The sequence below is a fragment of the Durio zibethinus genome, chromosome 26, assembly GCF_047325235.1.
Source record: "Durio zibethinus cultivar Kanyao isolate XHJ-2024 chromosome 26, ASM4732523v1, whole genome shotgun sequence".
Taxonomy (NCBI): Eukaryota; Viridiplantae; Streptophyta; class Magnoliopsida; order Malvales; family Malvaceae; genus Durio; species Durio zibethinus.
The window spans coordinates 3472879-3500540 of record NC_143187.1 but is presented as its reverse complement, the minus strand read 5'-3'; the positions used below and the strand labels follow the sequence as shown (position 1 = coordinate 3500540).

The following is a 27662-nucleotide window of genomic DNA, read 5'->3' as shown; positions in this document are numbered from 1 at the left end:
TAATGAGAATTGCACTAATTGATTATTTAGTCATTTTTTAAAAATTCAAAATAAAATTATGTTAATAAGCATAAAGCTTTTAAAAATAAATTTGTTTTTGAAAAATAGAAATTATGTTTTCAAATTGTGTTACTATTATTCATTATTGACAAAACAAACTTATATAAGGATTGAAACTTCTCAAAAAGATTATGAGCTTTCAAGGGTTGGCTTTTAAGAACATGTTTTGTATCTTAAACTATGTAATCAATACAGAGAAACTTGATTCTGCATTGAAATAACATTAATTATGATTTTCTTATGATGTTCTCACATCATGCCATCAAAATAATTAGGTGATATTTCAAGGGTTGGCTTTTAAGAACATGTTTTGTATCTGAGTTATGTCGTAAGAGCAAAAAGAGGAATAAAAAAAAAACTATTGTAACTCATTTGAATGGTTTTAAATTACAAATTAATAAAAATAAAAAATAGGAGAGAAATGATAATGATATAATTAAACAAAAAAAAAGAATATAAAATATTTTTAAACCAAAAGAATAAAATATAATGAATAAGAAAAATTGAATGATTGGAAATACGTGTATGCATGGTCATGGTAAAAGAAAAATTAAGATATTCCAATTGATTTTTAATTTGATTGTATAAATTATAAATTAATTTACTAATTTATAAATAGTATTATATGTTATCAAACTATAATTGATTTGTTTGACCGGCATAATAGGGTTTAAAATTAGTTCATTAAGAATTTATTTATGATATCATTGTATTCGATTTTTTAATTTAATAATATTTTTCATGCATCAAATTAATGAAAAGTGTGATCCCTATAATAGTGTAAACACTCCATTTAGTCCAGGATCAATTCATATTTTAAGAGTAGATTTTGAATTTATTTATTTATTTTTGGTATTATATTTAGTTTAGAGTTATTATTATTTAAAAAAAAAAAGAGAAAGAATTGTTTGTTGAAATTTAAAAATAGTTTAATTCTAATTGAGTTATTGAATTGAAAGTGTTCTAATTGAAAAAGGACTGTAAAAGGAAAATGGTTTAAGAGATGGATTTGGATTAAAAATCCAAGGTTAAAGTTGATTAAGAGATTCAAACCAATAAAACTCATTTTCCTATTGTAATTGGGACTAGAGGCCTATAAAAAGACCCCATTAAGATCAATTAAAAACAATCAAGAATCAATCAGAAAAATCAAGAGGGAGAGAGTTAAAAAAAAAGCAAAAAAAAAAAAGAGTTTTTTTTATAGTCATTTTTGGTGTATTGGGTTTAGATAATTAGGATTTTCTTTTAAGAGTTATGTGTTGGAGAAAAGAATTGAGAAGAAATACAAAAAGGAGGCATTCAACAAAAAGTTTTTACAACAAAGTTTTCAAGGGTTTTAAGTATATATATTTTAGGTTTTTGTTTGATTTTTGTTTAAACTAGAAAGAAAATTAATCACCATAGGTAAGGGGCACTAGTGAAGCCATTGGCTATTATGTATAGAAACAAGAAAAAAGACAAGGTAATTTCTATTTTTTTCTTCTTTATTTATATATCTATTTGTGTTACTTAGTTGTTTCTTTTTTTTCTTTTATGCATATTTAAAATAAATTTTTATAATAAATTCATAATTCCTACCAAATGATTGGACGATTTAAATCTTGAATTATGAATTCTACCAAACGATTAGAGAATTTCATAATAAATTTTTGAAAATAATTTTTCAATCCTACCAAATGGTTGGAGGATTTAAATTTTTAAATTAAATTTTATCAAACCATTAGAAGGTTTAATGACAATTTTTTTAAAAGAATTTCGTAAATAGGTTTTCAAATAAAAATTCCACCAAAAGATTGGGGAATATGCTTCAAAATAAAATCCTCCAATCATTAGAGGATTTTATTGATTGTTTTCAAAAATAATGTTTTGAAAAATATGTTAATGAATCCAATGACGGAGTCTCTTCAAAATAGGACATAAATCTCTATGGATACTTCTGATATGAGAAAATTATCTTAAATTACTACCAAACGATTAGAGTAATTTTAAGACTAATTTCTAATAATTAAATTATTTGATAAATTACAAAAATATTTTAAGGCTTGGATAACACAAAATTAAACCGATACCATCCTTAGACAGGCATTGGAAAAGTACTATAACCTTTATCACATGTAACCAAACTTTCGAACTTAGTTTTGAAATATAGACTAAAACCTATTCTTTTAGATATCATAAGTCAAGCTTATGACATCTTTAAGAGGATAAATTCACTTAGATAGCCAATCACACCTAAATAAAAAATGATTTGTGGTGACTTTTTTAGTTATGTTTAGCGATGGCTTTGCAGATTTATACACTATGACAATTAATATTTAATTTAGGGTAGTGATCAAGTTATATAAAAAAAATTTACATCTTTTTATACCTTTTTTTAACTATTGATTCTAATAAATTTAAGAGATGAAAGAGATAAGTAGGGGAAAAAAATCCCTCCCTTCTAATATATATAACAACTTCATCCCATGATTTATTGGACTTACAAGTTGCTATTTACATGATTAGCATGTAGTAATAAGTTTTTTTCTTTTTAAGCTGTTAGAAATTTTTCCCAAAATAAAAAAAAAGAATTGTTATATATAGTGCAATAAAGCATGAAAATTGTATTTGAATTTTTTAAAATATATATATAATAAAATAATCCATGGGGAAGAAGTCAAAGATAAAACTGTAAATTTAATGCCTATATTCAATGGCCAATACATATAACCTCAAAACATTAATATGACAAAAGAAAGCTCCCCCAAACCAATGCAAATTGGTTATTTCCAAATTAATTTATTGTTAATGTTCAAGGATTTAAGCAACATTTTTCCTAGTAATGACAGACAAAGGGTTTCTTCACTTTGACAAAAATTACTTGTCTTTTAGAATCTCATGGTGCGTCTAGGAATGGATCTTTAATTTCCCCTTCCATCTTAGTTAGGAATTTTAACAATTGTGGCATTCTTGCTAGCAAATCCAATGATTTTAGGGTTATAAAATTTTGGAAATATACACTTAAAACAAATGTTTATAACATTCTAAAAATTATATTAGATGAATATGATTAAAACATTTATATTTTTAATAATTGTTTAATGAAGTAAATAAAAATATTGGGATAATATCTTTCACAACCCCTAAATTATTGAAAAATAATTAATGTAATATCTCAACTTTTAATTCATGTATCAATCTATCAAATGACTTAACACCATTAACAAAAATTAAAGATGCAATCAACTAATAAAAATTTGACACATGTGCAAATATTACACATATAGAGATGTGGCAATTATGTAATCATGATCCAACTATCACATGTCATAATTAAAAAAGCAAAAACTAAAACTTTTTAAAAATCTAGAAAATTCTTTTAAATTTTCAAAATCTAAAATTTTCAAAAATTTTTAAATATGAAATTAAAAAAAATCAAAGAAAAAATAAAATAAAATAAAAGAGAATCAATCAATAAGAGAGAAAAGAGAGGGGGCTCAATGCCAATTTTCATGGTTCAAGAGAGATTGTGCCATTTTTTTTTCTCAAATAGGTAAATTGATGTCGATCACACCATTAAAAATTTTTGTAAGACATATTTGTACATTATTTTATTTTTTTTTTGCACATTTTTAGTCAACTTTACGATTCTAAAACTTGAATAAATGGCTAGTTTGATACTTATATACATACAAAAAACAGATACTCATATCTGAGTCCATATAACATACAATTTTATTTTTTGCATAATTATTGGTAAAAAAATTGATCGAATAAGATAAATACGTTAAAAATTAATTTCATTAGTTTGTAAAGTCAAAACATAATATGCAAAATATTGATTGCATTGCATAAGTTTTTGATTTTTCCACAATTGGTTTTAATGAATTATATTATATCTATTTGAAAAACCAATACTTATAAAGACTAGGATGAGAAATAACATAAAAACATAAAAGGGAAAGACATGAATTGATCTATGACTAAAATAATTATCACTTGTTATAAAGCAACGAATTAAATTGGATTCTAATAAATGGACGATTGTTTAATTGTCATGTCATGATTATATATTGAACATGCAAACTGTCCCATGATTTCTATGAAAACAATAAAAAATGGGTAAAGGTGTTTACTATGAAAAATTAGATGTAAGTAGAGAATATATGGAAAAAATAAGATTTGACTGCAAAGTTAGTTTTATTTGTTAAATCATGGCATCAAAATTGAAATAATAAGTTGAATCAAGCTATTTGTATGGTTCTATCTTTGTTGGTCGTTTATAAATCAAAGGTTAATTTTTTTAAAAAAAATTTATTATTGGTTCAAATTTTGATTAATGTTCAATTTTCATGAAAACCAATTAAAATTAAATTGATGTATGTGAATAATTATTATTAAGATATAGTGTTTCATGGATTAATTAGTGGATAATAAACCAAATAATTGTTATTATCAGAAACATGGGCAATGTGATATATATTTTGCCTATTGAGTGTATTACACCAGAAGTGATTTTACAAAATAAAATTTTATTGTGAATAATCATAAAATGACAATCATAAATATTCCTCAAATAGTTAATCATGATTACACAAAAGCATTATTGCTTTTCGCATATGAAGATAGTTTTGCATCTTATACCGGGAAAAAAATGGTCTTTTGCAAGTTGCTAAAATGAAAACTGCATTAGTTTTTGAGGTTTTCAATAGTTTAATAACAATGGTAAGGATGTGGTTGGTTATACACCATATTAACATGTGGCCTTAGATAATAATATTGGTTTGTGAAAGCCATAAACCATGGAATTAGCCAATCAATGATTTAACCAATGCAAATTCATCATGAGTTTTTGCATAAAATATGAATAGAACTCATATTATAATTATTGTTTATGCTATTTTATGAAAATGGTTATTTGGATTCATGTTTCATGACTTGCATTGATATGGTGATCTAGATATAAACATATTGATCACAAAATAATTATGAAAGTATTTGAAATTAGAGTTAAATATACTATGGACTCTCATTGTACATAGGCATATTAGCCCTATGAGTAAAGTTTGAATTTATTATAGATCCAAAAATGTTATGACCAATTAAAAGTAGTAAATAACAGAGATATCTAGGTTGCAAAGTTCTCATAAAATTTTGAAATCAATTTTAGATATTTTAATAGTCATTAACTTGGAATTAGTCATTGGACAATTAATACATGCATTGAAAACTTATGATAACATTTGAGATAGTTGGTTTTTACTAAAAGCCATCACTATAAATGAGATAACTTCAATAACTAAATCTACATAATTTATAGGTGTGATGTGGATTATTATAGTTGGCTTAAAATAGCCATAAACCAAAATTGAAGCCTCAATCTTGATCACATTGTGGTATTTTTTATTATATATAAGATCTAATTCATGGATTGTACAAATGATTTATCATTTATGATTTTATTAAAAGTTTTGAAATATAGTGAAAATTTTAAAATATATTTACTTTGGAAGCCATGGGTGATTCAAAAATCTAATGAATATGAAAACTTTTATAATAGTAAAATGAATGCTATTTGATCCATTTAAGAGATGGAATAATTTTGTACATGGTAAAAATATATATATTAATAGTGTCCATGGTGAAATAGATTCATATAAATATTTATGAATTGACATAAAAAAATCTTAAAAGGAGACTATAGAAGCATAATTATGTTTGAAATTTGCTTACTGATATAAACTCTTATATTGAGTTAAAATATAAAATTTTTGAAACTTTTACAAAAAAAAAATTAAGATATAAAATATTTACTAGTTATCTTTCATTAAAGGTAGATTTGGAGGCCTCTTACTTAAAAAAAAAAATTTATCAAATAGTGAAAAGATAAATGAAATAGTAACTAGATTAAGTATATATGATATCTTGATAATTGAATAAGACATTCTTTAATAAAAGAATACATACTTGCATATGGTAGGGGTGATAAGAATCAAAAGAAATAAAAATTACCACCGTAGTATTGTAAGATTTTAGTACAATTTTATGAGCAAATTATACAAGCTAATAAGTTTAAACATTTATTAAAGTAAAGTCACAAAAAGGTCCTTAAAAATCTTAAAAGGACTAAAATGTATGGTTTATTCATTGAGTTTAACCAATTGTACTAGAAGTATAATTATATTAAAGATGTATAAAAGTATGAAAATAGAATGGTTGAAATTTATATATATAGAGTTGTGTCACAACCAAAACCAACTATTTCTTAAAATAAAAAGAATGAGGCAACAATGTCTAGAGCATATAAATGATACGTAAAATAAAAAAGTTTGGACATATTAGCCTAAAATGATTATATTAGGGATTCAATCTCAAGTTGGGGTAATTATCATAAAGAAAATTGAATTTCAAGATATTTGGTTAGTAGTACTACAAGTAAAATGGATTTAAACCCTTACTATTAGACACCAATAATGGTAACCCAACTTTTAATTAGTAACCTCTAATTATAAAGTTTAATGGGTAAAAACAAGTTATTATTATGTGTCTATTAAGCCCTTGTAAAATTCATTCAAATTTTAGATACTAGTATGATCCATTGCATGGGGAAGATGAGTTTTTATACTCTTAATAGAGTTTTAAATGTCTAAAGCAATGAAAATGTAATGGAAACTCTACTTATATAAACATAGAAATGATGCCACTTCAACAAGAAGAATTGGGATCTCTTTTGTAAATGTTTATGAATAGGATAAGCACATGACCATAATAATGCTAAAAATGGTTATAAACCTCTAATAGAAGAATAAATAAGTATTATGTGTGTTATATCTTTAATTTTAATACTAGGAGTTGAGGTTTAATTTACAGATACTATCAATTTCATTAGAATTCTAAGATATATACGTTAATTGAAGGTTTCAATCGAGAGATATCTTTTTGTATTCATAATATTTATTTGTGTAAAAGATTAAAAATAAAGCACTAACATTCCAAACTAATGGGGGATTGTTGGTAGTTTAGAATGTGACGTATCCCACATTAGATAGAAAGATTTAATTATTAATGAGTAAAGTTAATTTTTGTATTAATTTTATTCATATTTTAAATAATTATGTTTGAACAAAAATAATTATTATAAGATAAATAATCATAACTATTTGAATTTAAATAGATTATTATTCATAAAGGTCATTATTATATAGAAGGTTATAACCATTTAAATAGAAGTTTATGTTTGTTCATTCATTATAAATAAATCCTTTAGTATAACCATTTTCATTATTTTTAATTAGAGAATTTAAGGTTTTATTGTATCCTAACGACATAATTATTTTTAAGAAAATATTTTTCATGCCTCAAATCCAAAATTCTTTTTTATTATTTCTTTTATCTTATTTATTTTTTCTAACAACTACACGAATACTTTATAGTTGGATGTGATTTAAAAATAAATATATTAAATTAAATATATTGATCAATCCCTTAGAAAAGATTTAAATCCATCTTTTAGTGAAACATTGAAATTGGATATTAAACCTCTCAACATATTATATCGAACCTATTCACCATGATTCTTAGTTAACCTCTCAACATAGCCATCATTTTAAAAATTAATTAAAACACATAAAAGACAAACTTGAAAAGCAAATAAAAGTGGTTCAAGAGCATGACCAAATAGGCAAAAAGTTTTAACTTCTAATTGGACAATTCTAAAATCAATTCTCTCATATCTTCTATGCATAAAACATGTCAGTTTTAACTTCTTTCATCAGTTTGGTTGTGCAGTACTGGCTATATTTAAAAAGGTTTTTACTCAAAACAACAACTAAATTCAAAAAGAGAAAAGAGATTGGAAGAGTCTGTCAGACAACCTTATGACCATCCCAGCTAGGTTAAACACCATGCTGAGAACGATCCTCTACTGCTCCACCTGGTCGAGAGAGATCAGGTAGCTGTTAATCACGCTCTGATCACAAGGTCATGATTCATCAACCAGACTTAAGATCCTGTCTCCTTTGTGCTAAAGGATACAGAGGTACGAGCCTATAGAACAGATCCTGTTCAAGTAAGGTCGTGCCCATCTTTTCTTTCTTCCTCCTATAAATACCATCCATAACTTATCTGTCTTTTCGATGTGGGACTATATGGCTGCTTCGTGGTGGTCGTCGTTATTTTCCAAAGATTTTTAGCCTAGGTTTTGTTAGAAAATTGGCAGAGCATAGAGAAATTAACAGAATCTGGAAATAAAACATTTCCATTTCTTCTTCGTGGCATGTCTAGTTTAACAGCTATACCATATTTCTATTTTTTTTCCCTGGAAAAATGCAAGAAAAACGACAGGGTATTGCTCTCTAACATAGTATTTGCAGTATGGATTAGGATCTAAGCAATAGACACATAGTCTCAGGAGTTGTGCTTTCGCCCGGAGGAAACTTAACGCTGCTTCCACCTAGGTTTAGAAAACCACACCTTGACACTTTTCACAATCGTATTAAAACTTAAATAAACAGAGAATTATATGTAACAAATCTTTTTTTTTTTTTTATTAGAGAGATTTGAATTTAATAGTTTGAACAGAAACACATATTTCTTCGATAGAATCAAATTTTAATTCTGTCTAAATTATAAATATATTGATTTCTTAAATATTTTATATATAATGAAAATTACATTAATTAATTTGTTTAGTCATTTTTTTTTTAATTCAAAGCAAATTGTTATTTACCAATCAAATTGGCTGTGGCAATTTGGAGAAATGAAGCAAATAATAAAAAAATTTGTCTTAATATGCATAAAGCTTTTACAAATAAAGTTGTTTTTGAAAAGTAGAAATTATATTTTCAAATTGTATTAATATTAATCAAATCAAATGTTATTGACAAAGCAAACTTATATAAGGATTGAAACCTCTCAAAAAGATTATGAGCTTTCAAGGGTTGGCTTTTAAGAACATATTTTGTATTTTTAACTATGTAATATCAACATAGAGAAACTTGATTCTGCATTGGAATAACATTAATTATGGTTCTCTTATAATGTTCTCACATCATGCCATCAAAATAATTAGGTGATGTTTCTCTCTCAAAATTTTAAATAAAGGAGACTTGCCTAATGAGTATGTCCTAAGAGCAAAAAGAGGAATAACAAAAAAAAAAAAACTTTAGTAACTCATTTGAATGGTTTTAAATTTCAAATTAATAAGAATAAAAAATAGGAGAGATATGATAACAATATAATTAAACAAAAAAAAAGAATATAAATATTTTTAAACCAAAAGAATAAAAGAGAATGAATAAGAAAAACTGATTGATGGGAAATGTTTATATGTATAGTCACAGTAAAAGTAAAATTAAGATATTTCATTTTTTTAATTTGATTGTTTAAATTATAAATTAATTTACTAATTTATAAATAGTATTATATGTTATCAAAACTATAATGATTTGTTTGACCAGCATAGCAGTTTTTAAATTAGTTCATTAAGAATTTATATATAATATCATTGTATTTGATTTTTTAATTTAATAATAATTTTCATGCATCAAATTAATGAAAAGTGTAATCCATATAATAGTATTTAATTTAAGAAAGTGATCAAGTTACATAAAAAATTTTTTACATCTTTTTACATTTTTTTAACTATTAATTTTAATAAATTCAAAAGATGAAAGAGAAAAATCCAAAAAAAAAATTGATTTATTTTTTTAAATGTTGAGATCAATGATTAAAATATATAAAATTAAAATATTTTACATCGATATAAATTAATCATTTCCTTTTAATTTAATATGTATAACAATTTTCTTTTTTCATCTCATGATTTATTGGGCTTGCAAGTTGCAATTTACACGATAGGCATGTAGTAATAAGTTGTTGTTTTTTTTTTTAATCTATGAGAATTGTTAGATATACAATTTAAAAAATAAAAAGAGGAATTGTTAGATCTAGTTCAATAAAGCATAAAATTGTATTTTAATTTCTTTTCATAACATAAAATAAAATAATCCATGGAGAAGAAGATGAAACTGTAAATTTAATGTCTATATTCAACGGTCAATACAAATAACCTAAAACATTAATGTGATAGAAGAAAACTCCCTCAACCAATGCAAATTTGTTATTTCCAAATTAAAGCAAACTATAAATTCTTGATTACATCCTCAAATTCCCATTTTATTGGTTTCTACTTTCCATAAAATCTGCCTAAATTTATTACAATATTCATGTTTCTCATATCTGCCCTATGTCAGCAAATCCTCATTTTTTAATTGCCTGCCTTATTATGCTAACTCTTACCAAATTCCCAAAACTTGAATGCATCAAACAAGGCAAGTTTCCAAAACCTTTGTTGTTTCTAATTGCCTGGTTTATTTATTTATAAACCAAATGGTTTTTCTAGAGTTTGATAAACCTACCCCGAAGTAATCCAAAGAGCTTGAAAAAAGAGAAAAAAATGTCCAAAAAGCTTCAAAAATCTCTCCAGGATTACCTCTCCAAGATCAAAAAACCCTCCCCAAATACTCAGTTCCCTTCGAACCCAATCTCTTCTTCCAAAAAATGGATCCTGAAAAGCTGCAAACATCCGAAAACCCTTTCTTTTGTTTTCAATCGTGACAGAAATGATCATGGTCATCACGAAACCAGTAACGACAATAATGATTATGCGGCGACGCTTTCTGATGTTGATCGTTTTCTCTTTGAGAATTTCAAGTCGTTGTATATCAAAGACGGCGAAGAGATTAATGAAAGGAGAGGTAACGTTAGTTCAGAAGATCATGAAGATGATTGTAATCATCAAGCGAAAAGCCCTGGTGGGATTTTGTTTGAATCCCCAAGGTTTGTTGATCCTCCGCCAGACCTTTGCGGGTCCAACAGGTTTTTCGTTGCTACAGGGTTGTCGAGTTCCCTAATCGAGGAGGCACGTAGCAGTGTCGTGACTAACACGACCATGTCAATGTCAGAGGACATGGGCTCGACCTCGACCTCCACTTCGACCAACAACACTACTGCTAATGATTCCAACAGCTATGGCGGCCATGGCGATCATGTCAAGTCTCCAAGCATTCATAACGAGTGCATTGCGGTGATAAAGTGTTCTCCAAGCCCGTACGATGATTTTAAACGTTCCATGCAAGACATGGTGGAAGCAAGGCTTAAACACCATTTGACAATCGATTGGGATTTCATGGAAGAGCTGTTGTTTTGTTACTTGAACTTGAACGACAAGAAGTCTTACAAGTACGTCTTAAGTGCGTTCGTCGATCTGATCGTGGATTTGCGTCAAAACGACAGGAAGATTCCAGCGAGGTCTGGAAATTCCAAGGTCAATGCAAGAGATGAAAGATCAAGGAGAACGAGGCACAATGTAACGTAAGGATTTGGCAATTGTGGGGTTTTAAATAGGGAAAAAAAATAAGAAGGGGATGATGAGCTGTTATTTAGGTTGATCAAGAAATGTAGATACAAGTAACTATTTTTTTGATTAATTTACATATTATTGGAGTTGAGACGTAAAAGTTACATATTCAAAAAAATCTAAACATATAATATTCTTTTTAGTAAAATACGTAATAAGGATAGGCAAGATTAAAAATAAATTAGGAACTTAAAATAAAATAAAAATGTAGATGAAAAACTGTTAATCAATGTTTATGACTTTACGTTAATTTCGAAGTTGACGTTGGTGTTGATGCAAATATTTTATGAAGAGGTGTGGTTATCAAGGAATAGGAGCACTTTGTTTATAATTTAGGGCATTGGATTGTTGTGGTTTTTGGTAAAATTAGGTGGAGAATTGTGTTGACATTGTCATTGCTTGTTCCCTGGTGATTAATTGTGGCTGGAATGTGCTATAGTGTTGAATATATACTATGAGAGAATTTGTTTTGATACATTGATAATGAAATTTTTTAAAACTTTAAGGATATTAAAAAACTGTTACATATATCATTTCTTTTTCATTTTTTATTATATCACAAGAAATATGTATCATCTTATTAATTTTGACAATAAGATTTACTAAAACGTATTAAGTATATATGTATCATCTTTTTGCTAACTGTCAATAAATGAATGTGATTATTTATCTTTTAGCTAATAGGCATGTACGACACACATCCATGTACAACAAAATCGTTTTGTATTCTACCAAAAGGAAAAGTAAAATCAATGGCTAGAAAATGCAACTAGATTGCCAATTTACCCTACTAGAGAAAAAAAAAAAAGGTTAAGGCACCATTCAAAGATTTACATGCATGCATGTTAAAAATGCACATATATGCATATATTGGTTTATGTGATTTGAACTTAGGAAATATATAAATGTTATTGACTCAGATAAGATCACAGCTATTAAGAGCCGTTGACTGCCTATTTTTATCTGTATTGTACAAATAGACAAATACCATGAAACATAAAACCAAAAAAGATAATATAACAGTCATGATACTCAAGTAGTGAGTACCGTCATATTGACAGAAGTGACCATCTTGCAGGTTGTTGCCTCTGCTGATACACGCTACACAAATCAGGAAGCAACAACGTTAGGTTGCCTTTCAATCTCATCTCCCCAAAAAATTTCCTAGCTTCAATCTGTTTCCGTTGGCTTGATTTTGCTTTCCACAAAAAGTCAGCTATTACCAAGTGCAATCCTTCATATTCATAGTAGTAGCCCCAAACAATAATACTGGAAGAGGGCTTGCAAAGTGCAACATCCCTAAAAGTTACTGTCCTCCAGACATGAATGAATAATGATTTTGCAGGAAAATTTTCTGATAGTTGTGAAAAGCTGCAGTATACTTCACATAAACCCTCCACAATGATTGTCCTAATTCTTCTCTTTTCTGACATTCCAAGAGATCATTGCTCCAGAAATTATCATGTATCCAAGTCTCAAACTTCCATTTCCACCCAGAACAATCATTAAATTGCCAAATGGTATCCCCTAATAACTGTTAGGACAAGATAAGTTTCGTTCATTTGATTGTCAGACATTTTCTTTACTTGTTTCAAGGTACTGCTCATATAAAGAATGATACTTCGCAGGCAAAAAATCCTTGAATCTGTTACAGATGACAACATAGTGTAAGATCCAGTAAAAATAACAGATAATAGTTACACGCTAACAAGGAAAAAAAAACTTTAGGAAAACGAATGATATGCTAAAGAATATCAGGTACCCTAGGGAAACCAATGCCAGCAGTCTAGGTATGTAAAAAGCAAAGTGTTCATGCAACTTGTTTCTTGGTCGAGTGTTGCAAACAGGTATCCCTCTTAAATTATAAGACCTCTGAGGATGGCTGCAGCCTCTAAGGCTTTAACATATTAGATTGTTTCCCAAAATGTTGAAGTATGCTTAAGACATTTCAAGGGGTTTCAGAGAGGAGTGAGGATAAAGGACGTTGCCAGCAAGAATGGCGAATGGTAGTTCCTCTTCAGCATGTGAGGGAACCGCGACAAGAAAGAGTAGTGGCTACCCAATGCAGTGGAGCATTTTGACTATGATTAAGGCTTAGGTAACTTTCCTCACGGTTTATGCTAGACATGATTTTGGTTATTTCTTCTGAGTTCATTAATATGACTTTATTGTTTTCTCTACTCATGGTTTCACCTTTTTTTCCTTTTAACCGACTACATTCTTCTTCCCTTTGTCCCCATATTCCTTTGATGCTTGTCAAGTATACTTCCATGTGCTTGGGCTGTGAACACCCTTTAAAAACAAACATTAACTCATACCAAGAATAGGAATTTAATTTTTTCACCTAAAAGTGCACAATCTGGTTTGAAGCATCATGACATTAACTGGACAATGAGTTCCTGAAATGTCTAAGGAAGATATATTAAAAATTATTTTTCAAGATACCCAGCTGACAATGGAATTTGGATTGCTCACATATTGGAAGAACCATTATAGCAGAAACATGAAAAGCAAAATGCATCACAAACAAAATCCGAACTTCATATTTAATGCTATTATTACGGTGACAACCATATAGAGTAGATGGATACCTTTCAAGAAGTGGAAGCCTCTCTGGTCCTGAAAATAATCCCACAATGCATTGAATGATGTTTCCAATGTTCATCACTTTGGACTTCATTGCCTTCATAAACCCCACAAATTCTTTATATTCTGCAGGACTAAGTTTCTCTTTCACCTGTAAGGCAATGGAATTTTCAGAAAACATCCTTAATCCAAAACCATTAGATAAATGCTATCAGGAAAATGAAACAAATGAGCAAAAGTTTGTTTGGTATTGTGAATATCAAGAGGAAAACAGCAAAATACAAATTAACAAAAATCATTCCAGAGAAGCCAGTTCCAACCATAAAAACAGGAAGGAACATGTGATATGCGATAAGCCAGTTCCTTTTCAATTAATTTCTCCAGAGGCTCCAAAGATGTGTTTATGAACTCACCATTCCAAAATTTACAAAAGAACACTCCTGAGATGTTTATAAAAGATATTTCATTCCCACCCCACTCCCACATCCAATAAAATTAAAGAAAAAGTCAGTCACTTAAGCCCCTTAAAGTGCCTGCTTTCTCCGAAGTGAAAAATTCAGTGAAGTGGTATGCAATGACCAAAAGATACTGTTGCAGTCACTCCAATACAGAAAATCACTAAACCTCATCAGGTATCAGCATATACCTAAAGCAAATAGAAGATCAGAAAATTTAAAGATTCAGAGTGGAGGGCAGGAACAAAGTTAACCATTGGACCTGGTCTCGGCAACAAAAAAGACTTTGTTTTCTAACCTTCACTTCAATGACAGAAACATTCACAATAATTTCATAGTTCTTAATTCAGTATCCTAAGTAATTTCTTCGAGTTCCCATGCATACTTATCAAATTCTTTCCAAATGTTTTGATTACAGCTGGATCTTTTGTTTTTTCAATCAGGCTCCTCTGTTTTTGTCTCATATTTTCTCAAACTCCTGAATTTGCCCCATCATTTTCACATTAGGCCTTCCCAATTCAATACTCAAGTCCAACATCACACAGCTTTTCCTAAGGAGGTAAGATCCTATTGCATCAGTTTGCAGATCTGACACTTTGAACATTTAAACTTAGGGTTTTTGCAGTTCATGCCTTGTAATTTAAAAAAAAAAAAAAGATTAAGAGAAGGAGCCAAGTAAAAAAAGAATAAGTATTAACTCTTACAAAAACCAATAATCATATTCACCATGTCAATCAACACTTTTCAGGTAGCATTTGGTTGATGAACAGAAGAAATGAGATAGTAGTTTATAAGATAAACCTAACATTAAAATTTGAATTGGTAAAAATTATTGGATATGAAATCATGAACAAGAATGTTGCAATTTCATGTCACCTAGAAAGCATGACAACTCAATATGTTTTAAAGTTAGCATGATGGCTTGTATTTGTGCCAAAAAAGGGTCTGGTATGAGTTCCCTTTACATAGTTGATAAATAGAATCAAAGCAAATATCAACACAACTAAATATTTCAACTGCTAAAAAACATTTAAAAGAAATTTTGGAAGAAAAAGAAGAAACATTTTACCTGAATCAGAAAAGCAGAACCTTTTGTTTCCTTGGCACCATGTGATTCAGCATTTAAGTGAACACCTTTGCTTTTCTGATTGAGAAACTTAGCATCCACCTCTGCAGCTCCATCGTCCTTATGCAGCAAATGAACTTTACCATCCAGCACACTTCTCGTATCAGAAATCTGTAAATTGTCCTGTTTCATTGAACTGACTATGAAAGGAAGGTCACTTGTCTCTGATCTTTGGGCATCTGATGCATAATCATTGGAACTTTTATCATGCTGCAAAGAGTCATGCTCTATAAGTAGTACTTTGCGTTTCTTCACAGAACAAGATGGTAACTGTTGCTCTTTACGTTGTTGTCTTTCCAATAAAAGATCACCAGTCAAATCAGTTACATCATGATTCTGATATTGCATTTTTCCCCTCCCAGTAATTGACAACTTTTTCTCATTGACCATTAGATTACTTGATCTCTTCAACTTTTTCATGTCCATAGGAGTGAAACATGAGAGATTGGCAGGAAGAATATCTCTGAGCTGGTGTGAGTTGTTGCTGCTTTTAACTTCTAAAAGAGAAGATAATTTGTCTTTGGAGCGAGGTTGATCCATTGATGTAGACTGCAAAAACTTGTTATTAAGACACAATTTATATGAAGGAAAAAGATGAAATACAAATTAATCAAAAAGATGAGGTTGTGCATAGAAAATGACAGATACCAAAGCAGGGAACCTTTCCAGGTAAGATTCGTCCAGAGGCTGAGCAGTTTTGATCTCCCTTCTGTTTCCTGTATAAAGAAATAGCAGCATAAGCAGTATAATTTCTCATTTACACATGTCAAATAGTTCACTTAATGATGAATATATAGTTCTCATTTGGTACAAAGTACAGGATTGGATAGGGTATTTCTTGTTTAATGCTACATTTTTCAATATTTTTATTCTTTTAACAGAAGGATTGAAAAGTTAGTCAGATTAATTAATCTACACAGATAGATTCTATGATCCTCTGGATGGGTGGATTGGATATCATACATGGATAGGTTATATAGAATAAGACGAGTATTTTTGTTATCCATGCACCCAAAATAAGATAAAATAAAGACAACTGACTCATCAATTGCATAATATCCCATCAATTATCATAACACCAGTTTAGGTTAGTATATGATGAGCATGAGGTGCGATTTGTGACACAACAACAAATCATATATGTACATTTAGGGTGTGTTTGCTGCAAAAGATACAATAAGATAAGATGATATTATGAATAGGATTAGATTAAATAATGTCATCTTATCTTGGGTTTGAAGTGTACCAAGATTAAGATAGAATAATTTTATTTATTGGTCAAAATTATACTTCTTACAAAGTTTATACAATTTAAATTATTGACGTAATTTTTAAGGGTATAATAAGACATGTAAATTTAATCTCATGGATTCATCCTCTCCACTTTGGGAGGATTGAATCATCCTATGTCAAGAAAACAATTAATCCTCCTTTCAATTCTATCCCTTTCTTTAGACACAAACCAAACATGGTATAGGATGATCCTATCCTATCCATAATCATATGCAACAAATATGGCCTTAAACTACCAGATTAAAGTTGCTTTATGAATGGAGAGTGGAATTTTGAGTTAGCCACCTGTTTACCTCATCTTAGTAAGAAAACATGACATTTCAAAATTTCCCATGTAGCAAGACAAGAATTTAAAACTTCAGCAGCATAAGATTGTACAATTTCCTAAATAATTTCCATTTTGATAATTTAAAACTGAAATGTAAAATAACTAAAGAAGTCATTAGAGTAACTGAATTGAACTTATAATTACTGTCAGGTCTAGGACAAGGAGGGAAAATGTAAAATCAAAGAGAAGAAAATCAAGGAGGACAGAAAACTAGAAAACACCACCATGTACCAAAGTTAAAGATCCTGAATAGAAGGTTATGCTACCTGCTGAAGATTCCTTGATGCCCTCATCCGAAACTGATTTTGTAGCAGAACTTGGACTAAGGTCTGCATGAAAATAGGAAGAGGTTATGTAATTAAGGCATTATTGGTGACAGCACAACAGCACGACGGAAAATGCTATAATCAGAAAAATATGGAACCCTCCAAGGTCAGTAAAGAATTAGAGAAGTTAGTTTTAATTTTAAGCCAAACACCATTGAAGGTGAGCAAAAGTAACTGTGAATTCAAATCAACCACAAGAAATTTACGCATTCTAGTGAAAACAAACATTTCTTATGATTTTCATTACAATGGTTGTATTGATTGAAGAATCCATCCAAAAAAAAAAAAAGAATAGTTATGTTCACAAATTGACAAATGCATAACTTAAAAATTACTTGACAGTAAAATTTTACATCATGCTCCTAGTCCATGATAATTGTTGATTCATGATTGCCAACAGTGGTACCAGAGGAATTTAGCTGAATCTTAAAATCTGGAGAGGTGGTTTAGACAAGTGACATGAAGCCTGCTAATGCTTTCGTATGAAGATGTGACTTCATGAAAGATGGTCATGTCAAGGGGGAGGGGAAGACCAAAGAAGATGTGCAGAAAAAATGAAAAAGATCTTATTTACTGATCTAACGCAGTGTGTGGTCCTAAGAAAAGCACCATGACGTTATATGATCCATATAGATGGTTGGAAAAGACATTTTTAATGGTGTCAAAATCAGAAGAGGAGAAAGAAGAGTCAAGCAGTCCTAAGTCCTAACAGAAATGGCACCACGTACAATGACAAGCTCAGCTTTCCATATTAATAAATATGGAAGGGGAAATATGCAGTCTTATTACAGAGCACAAACTTCAGACTACAGATTTTTATGACTAAAAATTATGAAGCTCGGCTTAAAAAACAGCTCCCTCAATAATTTTTGACACTACAAGATTGAGATAGACATAAAAATCAAGGATACTTAACCCATGCTTTCCTGGCCTGCTAGTTTTGGCTTTGCAGGACTATAGCTTACTCCATCTCGGAAAAAATGAGTCAGCGTAAAAACAACATCCCCGAATTTGGTGTAACACTGCAAAAGCAGAGGAATTAGCAGAAGCCATAGGATAAAAGGGTTGTTCCATTTTCCAGAAGTATACCTTAATATGAGGCTGTATCCAAAGTGATATTTGAGACTGACGACTTGGTTGAGCAAACCTGTACAAATCTTAGAGATAAAGTAACCATAAAAAGCAAATGAATAATAAGTTGACATAGTTAAGGAGAACAAGGCTTTAGAGGAAATGCATTTTACAGTTGAAAATTCCTGAAAACCTCAACCATGCAGTTCCTTCTGTAAATAGATTATAAGAACATTCTATGCAAATAGTAATCAATAATATATAAACCAGCAAACCAGTTAAAACAACACGGAAAAATAAAAAGTTTCATATATAATCTGCAGGTATTAACTGACAAGTGTTATATATATTATGTTACAACAAAGCAAGACCTAACAATTTGAACATAATCAACAGCTGAGCAGCTCAAAATTATATAGAACAACTTCGTGAATAATTCACAATCAGAACAAATGGATCAATTCACAAAAACAAAGCACTTGTGGACCTTTAACTTCCCAAGTTTACAGCTCAGATTTTAGTTTTCCAACCTTTGGAATGTTTTTCCTTCTTACTCGGTCAGGTCTTAGGCTGGTCAAGGTAAACTTAGGAAGTACAGCGTTAATAAGTACTACAACATGGACAAATGCTTAGATGAAAGATCAAAAGGACATAGAAGACGAAAACCTCTCATCACAAAAGATGATCGCTCCATAATCATGACGGTGACGAATAACACGTCCGATGGCCTGATTTACAGCTCTTAATGCTTGTTGATTGTACCACTCTTCTCCAGTTAACAACTTAAGCATCTGAGGACATTAGTACGAATTTTGTTTACTTTAACAACGAAAAACATTTAAATTTTAAAGCTTCAAAGACATCTTTCCTCAAGCAATATCTGCATCATTCATCACCTTACATCCTTCACTGGGTGATTGTGCCTGTAGGTTCAAGTACTCACGTTTGAGACGAACCTGTCATATTATCAATCAGAAAAAATAAAAAGGGAATAAGGAGGTTAAAATGGTAATGTGATGTCAGTAAGTGCACTTATCAAGCATACACACACGCCTTTAATAGCCAAAATAGTTACATGATGCTCATTCCACTGTTACAAATTTAGGAAAAGCAAAGCTCAAAAAGAATGAAGACTGTCAATAATGAAACTGGGGGAACTGGCTAAGCATGACCAAACCTTAGGGTCGGTCCTTGTGGCAAATGGCATCCCAGTGATGACAACTGCCCTTCCAGCATGGTCAGCAAAATCTAATCCTTCACTGACCTGAAGAAATAGAAAAAAAATCAACCATAGTAGATGGACTTCAGAAAGAAAATTAGGAACTATGAAGAATCAAAACAATTTGTTTAGTTCAAACGAGAAGCCTTTGAGGAAAAAAAAAGAAACAAAACACAAAGATACCACTAATGAAGACTTGGCAACCATTAGAGCCCTCACTAAAATAACAAAGATATGCTGCCTGAGTCAATGCCTTTATTATAAATTATAACTAATTGCACTGTTATACAGATCTAGAGAATCTGCAAGCATGCATGAGTAATAATAAAGATGAAGTTCATGATTGCAAAGAAAATTACTCCATCAGTTATTCCAAGGTTTTGTACCACATACAAGGTGCAAAACTCATTCCCGTATTTGGAGTGAGGAATAATAGGTTAATTTCACTAAAATTCTGCATCTCCTAACCATACAAAAATGAGCTACTAAGGAATGAGAAATCAGACAGTGAATTATCCAAAAAAAGAAAAAAAACAGACAAGAGTGCTAGAAACATATTTTGGAACTTTTATAACACAGCTATTTACCATATTGGAGCCAGAAGAAGAGTCATTGGTCAAATATCCACTGACTCCAGAGGCCTTAACACAACTGGTATTTGCTATTTGATAAAAGAAAGCAAAACCTACTACATGGGAAGAGTGTAAAGAAGCTTGTAAAGTTCATCGTTAAAGCCTTCAAACAACCTTCCCATAGTAACAATTTATAGCTGAAAATAGCCAAAAGAGATTCAACAGTTCTTTTCTGTCACCACGAATGTCTGGCGGGTGCAAGAACAAAGTTTTGCATTAACTTTGGATGAGAGCATACCTTGCCACGACAAACAGCAAAAAATACTGCTCCAGAAGTGGAGGTGTCCTTCAGTTTAGTCATATAGTCCTGATAAGAAAACAGACTATTATCAGCTATGAAGTCCTTGATTATGTTTAAATATTAAAAAATAATAATTAATTGAAATTTTCATGTATCTGCTACCTCAATTGCCAGAGGAAACAGGGAAGATTGTCTAGGTTCAATAACAGGCTTCTTAAATTTGCATATTCTTTCCCATATGGTACTTGAATTTCCGTTACCCTGGAAGGAGAAAAACATAAAGTTCTATGGAGATAAAATTAATGGATTCACTTCCCTATTTCCTCTAACCTTGTTTCGAGGTCTTACCATGTTCTTCCAACAACTAATGCACTGGTCCAAAAGGTAGTAAGATGGAAAGAATACAAGCAGTCCATCAGGTACAATTCGAGCAAAATTGACTGGAAAATTTCAAAAAAGAAAAAAAAAGGAAAAAGGATACTGTTACTGAAACATTCTGACTAATGAAGCAAACCTTTATGTCATCAATTGTCATAAACTGAAGCATAGGACAGGCGTCACTGCACAATTTGAGCACAACACATCAAACCTATGTGGCTAAATAAAGGGCTTCTTTCTTGGAAAGTAGTGAACAACTTATTTTTATGAAGAAGTTTAGAAAGCCCTCTTAAATCAGAGCATTAGACCGTAGTTAGTATTCCCTCATTTAAATAATGTGCTCTTTCTTTACCAAATCTAAATCTTTTGGATTTGTCTACCTAGCCCACCAGGCTAGAGAAACTCATAGCACATCTTTATCTTCAGTCAAATGGTCTGCCACTGAGCTATAGACATATTGGCAACCCTCATTGCACATTTTATCTAAATAACAATGACCTGCTCCTACCTTTATTCATAGCAATTGTACATTCAATGCATTCTCTCTAGTCCAATAACATGATCAAGTTGCAGACAATCGATAGCCTTTCTACAACCAATAATGTTCAAATTGCTCACTGTATTGAAAAGCTGTGAAGAGATCCATGGCCTAGTACTGATTGTTTTGCCCTTAGCACATCAAACTATTACCAATGATAATGTTCACATACCAATAGCATTCCCAAGTTCTTGTTTGTATTCTGGAGAATCACGATTCTGGTAAGATGAATTGAAGGGGCGACCTGATGGACCAAGTGGGACAACTCCAGCCCATATCTGATTTGAGGATATCACATGAGGATTTTCCAACCGAACAGGAAAATCTCTGAGATTTCAAGCAAAAGAATTTTCTCTTTAGTAATTAATATTCAATAAAGACATAGCATAACAGATGTAGAAAAAATGAAACCGTGCAACTTACAATTTCAATTCTTGTGCAAATGAATCCAACGGAGATAATGTACCAGATGTTAATACAATAGATCCAACACCCATTTTGGAGAACTCTTGCATAGCAATTCCTGGATTGAAGCACCACCAGCTGAGTGTCCTGGATGACTTACCTGCCAAAAGTCAAATAGATGAAAATATAATTAACTTTTACAACAAGGCATATCAAAAGATCATTGCAGCAGCATACTGGTTTCCAGGACCAGAACACTATGCTGCCCTAATATGTTTTATTGTACCAAAGAAGCTATATGAAGCACATTAATTGTTGTCAAAAAGTGAACAAATTCAGAGTAGAAAAGGAAAACAATGGACTTATATTTCCAATAACAACCGTATAAATTTTGAGATAGAACTTTACAAGAAGAAAGAATTTGCACCTATAGTGCACTTTTTTATGCACAAAAATCTTGCTACTTTTATCTGCCCATTTTTGGTATATAGGAGGCTAGAAGATTGAAGATTCTCATCTTGCAACCAAATGTTTTCTCTATTCTATACGACCATAATAAGCAGAGTTTTGAACAAGATACATGGAAATAACAAGAACCTTGTTGCTGACAAAAAGATCTGACTACAAACTCCTGCTAACTCCAGCATGTTGTGACTAAAGTCACATGCATACACCAATAAACACTAATAGCTTTCAAGTTTTTTATTGTTCATTTTTTCCTAAATCCTTACCTGTCCCAGTCAGTGCTTCATTTAGATTAGGAAAAAAGAAAGAAAAAATAACCTTATTCCTTTATGTATTTCTTAATAAAATGAATTTTCTTCATGAGGTTCCTACAAAAGGTAGTGTTAATATGCCCATTTGTCATATATTCACACCTGACAATCAGAATGATATTTTAAGAATGTAAACATGATTTAACAGAGAAGTACGTCAAATCAAACATAGAGGGAAAATACATATATAGAACAAATTAAAGACAAATGCCAACAATTCGGTCTCTCAATTACCTTTGAAGATATCTGTAGCATTCACCTCATCCTCTCGCACATGAACCTGAAATCAACCAGAAAAGTTAAAATTTAAAATGCCTAATATAGGGATGAATAACATGGAAACAAGCCTACAGTAGACAAGGTAATGAGAATGACATCCACTCTATCTCAACTACATTAATTCAAAGCATTGAGTTCCAAGCTTACACGATAACAATGAGCATGACCATTGCCCTTATCTCTGAATATACTTTTAAGGATGCTGCTGATGCTTTCCAGCCTACAGCCACTTCCCTTTGCATCCTGCTGCTTATCTTCCTCGAGCAGCACAGCAGCATCCTCAATTATATCAATAAGATTAGAAGCAGTTTCATGCGTGATATTGAGATCAGAAAGTAGTTCATAAATGTATGGCCCAGGCTTGGTAAATCCAAGTTCCTTGGATTCAATGGGCACTTCAGCAATTCGCTTCTGAAGTTTCAAAAGAAGAGCTGCAAATATGCAGAGTTTAGCACTAAAGAAATATCTGGTGATGATGTACCATATATATATATATATATATATATATTAACACACACGTGCATGAATGCATGAATACATACATATGATGAAAATCAAACACAATTAAGTTGAAGCTGCCAGCAAAGTGCCTGAAAGTTCTTTTGGAACCATAACATCCTCAACTTAAAGAACCAAAGCTTACTTAACACAGGAGGAAAAATACAAACTCATCCAAGAAAAAAGACTGCATTTAAAAATAGTGAAAAGTAGTAAATAGTAAATAGATGCATGCAAAAGCATTTGTAAGAACAGCAATGTAGACATATTCTCAATATACAAATTAAATTACCTCTCAGGATCGCAAAGTTATCTGGATTCCTTGATTTATCATTTGATTCTTCTCGCCTTCCAACAGCTAGGTCAACACAATTTTTCGCTTCAGAAATGCATGCTGTCAGAAGTCCAGAAGACAAGTCAAAAGAGGCTGCATCAGCACATATGCTTTCCTGCATTGTATTCCCAATAAGTCAGTAGCTAAGCTCATGTAGCAGAAGGCAGAAAGTCAACCAATCAGATCGATTGGCCTATGTCATTTTTTTGCATAACTAAATTCCAAGAGTGAAAGGAAGAAAGTGAAATGGGCAAAGAATACAAATTAGCAGCAGCACTTATGTTATCTTTAAAATTTACACATATGTTCAGTCACAAATTTCATATTTTCCTCTTACAAGGTTGTGAGCTTCATCAAATATCAGTATGCTGTTCTCCCACTCAAGGTTAAGAGATCTTCTATAGTCACGATCTATAAGATAGTTGTAAGGTGCAAATACAATATCAACAAATTTGTGGAGCTCTCGTGATACATAATATGGGCACCTTCAAGAAAAAAAAAAATTGTATAAATTAGTAAGCAAATATTGTCAGCAATACTAAAGTTAGCAGTGGGGCTTTAGAACAAGGCATGCATTTAAAAAAAAAAAAAAAACCATATTAACTATGGAAAGAGAACACTACTGCAGAAACCTACGGCCCAAATCTTCTTCCAATATTCACCAAATCCTCTATGTCAAGAGGTTCATCTCCAATATGAGGATTGTTCTTCATATAATCTACAATAAAAAAACAACAATAGTGAACAACAGATGCACTGAAATACTTCTAAAAGAAAACTTAAAAAAAAAAAAAAAAGAAACTAGAGAAATAAGTGCTCAATTCACTGGAAACAATACAAAATGTACAGTTGAGAAGACGAGAATACAACAGTATCTCAACTCTTCCAGATTGTTCATATCAACCCAGAATCACCATTATCAAGTAAATAATTTGAAGAGACTTATCAAGAAGAAAGTTACACAATTTCTGCGATACCAAGATGAATCAACATTGATAGGCATTTCTTACTTTCTTCTTGGAGATAGGATAACAATCCAATGAGATACAAAACTTTAACAGCACTGTAAATATCATACATAGGCATTGCATAACAATTAGTACACACTCTAAAGCCCAAATCAAAATCCACCTCCTCCCCTTTTTAGTTTTTGTTTTTCTATAAATTACTTTATAAGCCTCATTAGTAGGAGATAATTGCTGCCAGTCTACATAAGATAAAAGTTGACATCAAATCAGAGTTAAAGTTGAAAACAAACAGACTATTCTATAGATGCTGATACATTCTTGCATTGGCATGTCTATGTCTAAGGACATCGATGCTAAAAAGTATAGTACAATTACCAGCAACACGAGAAAAATGAGTGCAATAATGCTTCTGATGCTTTTTGCAAAGGAAACGGCAAGCATTTGTCTGAGCTTTTCCTCGAAGTAAACTTACTTCGTCATGTATGCACAATTGCTCCCGAGATCCCAAAACTACCATCTTGGGCCTGTATTATCCTCTAGTATTCAGAAAGTCAAAATCCTAAGTTCAAAAGCCAAAATATAAAATATCAACAAGACAAATGTCTACTGCTACCTCTGAAGATTCTTTATTGGATAATCTTTTAATTCTCAAGCTTAAGAACATATTGTAACAATGATGATTGACAACAAGACTCAAAAGTTCCCTCACAAATGATATATCACAGCAAATGGTCAGAAATCTGCAGTATCTTCACCATTATCTTTTTTTTTCTAATAAAAGGAAAGCAAATTTTAGGCTGCATTCAAAGAAATGAAAATCCAAATGGTGTTATACCTTCAAGATTTTTTTCTTTAAGACTTAGTGTTTCTAGACAAGCAATCTTTCATATAAATACTGATCATAAAACAAAACAACTTGCTGGTTAGGCAACAGTAAAATGCAGATAAATTTAACAATGATTGAAGTTGAAACATAGAGTGAAAAGATTTCCAAGAAATACAGCAGGATTTTAGATACTCCACAGCAAAAACCAACAAAAATCAGGCTGCAAATTAATCTAATAATTCACAAACAGCTACAACTTGCCTTAATAATTAAACAAAGCTCAAGCTGCAATGGAAAACTCATTTATTAAACAAGCTAAGTATCAGGAAAATTATCCCCAACTTGAATAAGCTTGCAAACATATGGCTTAATAGAGTTTCATTATTGCTCAGCTCCAAAGCATCTTATATCATCTCAAGGTTACACTTCTTTTATTATCAAAACAGATATAAGATAAAAATCCAGCATTCATAAACTATTTTTTTTTTTTTAAAAAGGGCCAGTAGTTATCTGATCATAAGGATTCTTCCTAGGCTCTGGCTTGTAGAATTAGACAAAAGTTTTCAAGGAGAATGGAATTTTTTGCCAAAATCAGACATGTTTCATAAGGCGGCCAACAGACTTTAGTCAACCATATTCACAACCTACGCTAAAGAAAAAGTATTCTTCTTCTTCACAATCAAATGCATCTACTATTGAAGAAAAAAACAAAATTTATCTTGCTTGACTAATGCGCGGATGTCATACATGAGTATGTGACAACAAATGCACTTTCAATTTGTCCTTAAATTTTGATAATCACACCCCCCATATTTATGCCAACTTTGAGGTGTCAGATATGAATGCAACTCCAACATGGGTAATGACAAAGACTGAGCAAGATCAAATAAAACTAAGATAATGTAGTTAACTAGTGATGATGTTAAATTTCTCATAAAACATATTAATCACCCCCCACTACAGCAAAACATGCATAACACAACTGGAATGATAAGCCAGCAGTAAAGAAAACTAAATCATTTATTATCCTGTAGTGAAACAATCAACTCTGACCTGTAGTTGCTTCTTCTCAACTCTTGAACAACTTGCCGCAGTTGGCTGTGAGTACGTGAGGTATATACAATGGTTGGAAGGTTGCCAGCCTGAGATTGCGATGATCCCACATCAGATTGACTCTTTTTTTGACTACTCCCAGTTAAAAAACCACCCAAACTTTTCCTCCAGGCCAATGCGGCACAGAGAAGACATAAAGTTTTCCCAGTGCCAGTAGGACTCTCCAAAAGTGCATTACACCTCTGCCACATAAAACAACAAAATGAATACACTTTAAATTAACAAAATTCATACCACCAATCCAGAGTATCAGAAAAATAGAACTCAGAGAAACTATTTGTGATCACCCGACATCAACATCCAACTCAATTATGCCCCAAAATAAAAGCAATAACGACCAAAATGCCCTTCATTTGCATACCCATATTTTAAAACAATATCAAAATTTTCTTTTCTTCTCTGTTAACACATTTCCAAAAAAGAACCTAAGCAGTTAATTAATTTCAATAAACTAAAATATGATTTTTATGTCTTTTTCAAAAAAAAAAAAAAAAAAAGAAGAAAATGAGACACGTAAGCAGTGTTCTGTAGATTCAACTCCATTACTTAGACTAACAGATGAAATTCCGTATCACTAAAATGAAAAAAAGTAATAATAATAACACAAAATTTAAAGAGACCTTTTGGAGGGCTTCAATAACTTTCTCCATGTAAACAAGTTGGCAATCGTAGGCTTCGAACGGAAAATCAACATCGATTCCCCGCAACTTGTATGTTGGCATTGTCTTTTCTTTTCTGTTTGGAATCCGAGAAAGTGGATGACTGGAAATGATCGGGTTTTACCTTCGTTCTCTTGTTTGGATTGAGAAACA

The 27662-nt window shown here is 30.9% G+C and overlaps 2 protein-coding genes and 1 non-coding gene across 6 annotated transcripts; 1 reads left to right on the top strand and 2 right to left on the bottom strand.

The window, feature by feature from the left end:
* Positions 1-7898: 7898 nt before the first annotated feature.
* On the bottom strand, positions 7899-8117 carry LOC149511151 (small nucleolar RNA U3). Its single transcript, XR_016334425.1, has one exon. It is a non-coding gene; the product is annotated as a small nucleolar RNA U3 (small nucleolar RNA).
* Positions 8118-10144: 2027 nt separating this feature from the next.
* On the top strand, positions 10145-11536 carry LOC111318571 (transcription repressor OFP14-like). The gene has a single exon (XM_022921432.2). The coding sequence runs from the start codon at positions 10496-10498 to the stop codon at positions 11414-11416; it is 921 nt and encodes a 306-aa protein (XP_022777167.2). The 5' UTR covers positions 10145-10495; the 3' UTR covers positions 11417-11536.
* A 751-nt stretch (positions 11537-12287) lies between these two features.
* LOC111274514 (RAD3-like DNA-binding helicase protein) lies at positions 12288-27645 on the bottom strand. Of its 4 annotated transcripts, none has more exons than XM_022859210.2 (23): positions 27471-27645; positions 26791-27032; positions 25287-25470; positions 24580-24661; positions 24281-24428; positions 23902-24058; positions 23259-23542; positions 23067-23112; positions 22075-22216; positions 21824-21978; positions 21084-21175; positions 20898-20996; positions 20733-20801; positions 19821-19907; positions 19540-19599; positions 19310-19434; positions 18662-18719; positions 18489-18594; positions 17513-17575; positions 16274-16341; positions 15569-16174; positions 14050-14195; positions 12288-13103 (listed from the first exon to the last, which is right to left on the bottom strand). In XM_022859210.2, exons 3-23 carry the CDS (start codon positions 25426-25428, stop codon positions 13028-13030), a joined length of 2811 nt encoding a protein of 936 aa, XP_022714945.2. In that variant the 5' UTR covers positions 25429-25470; positions 26791-27032; positions 27471-27645; the 3' UTR covers positions 12288-13027. The 4 variants fall into 4 exon arrangements, with proteins under 4 accessions (XP_022714945.2, XP_022714946.2, XP_022714944.2 ...); XM_022859211.2 differs by having other exon boundaries at positions 25287-25447; XM_022859209.2 differs by having other exon boundaries at positions 25287-25435.
* Between the last annotated feature and the right edge of the window lie 17 nt (positions 27646-27662).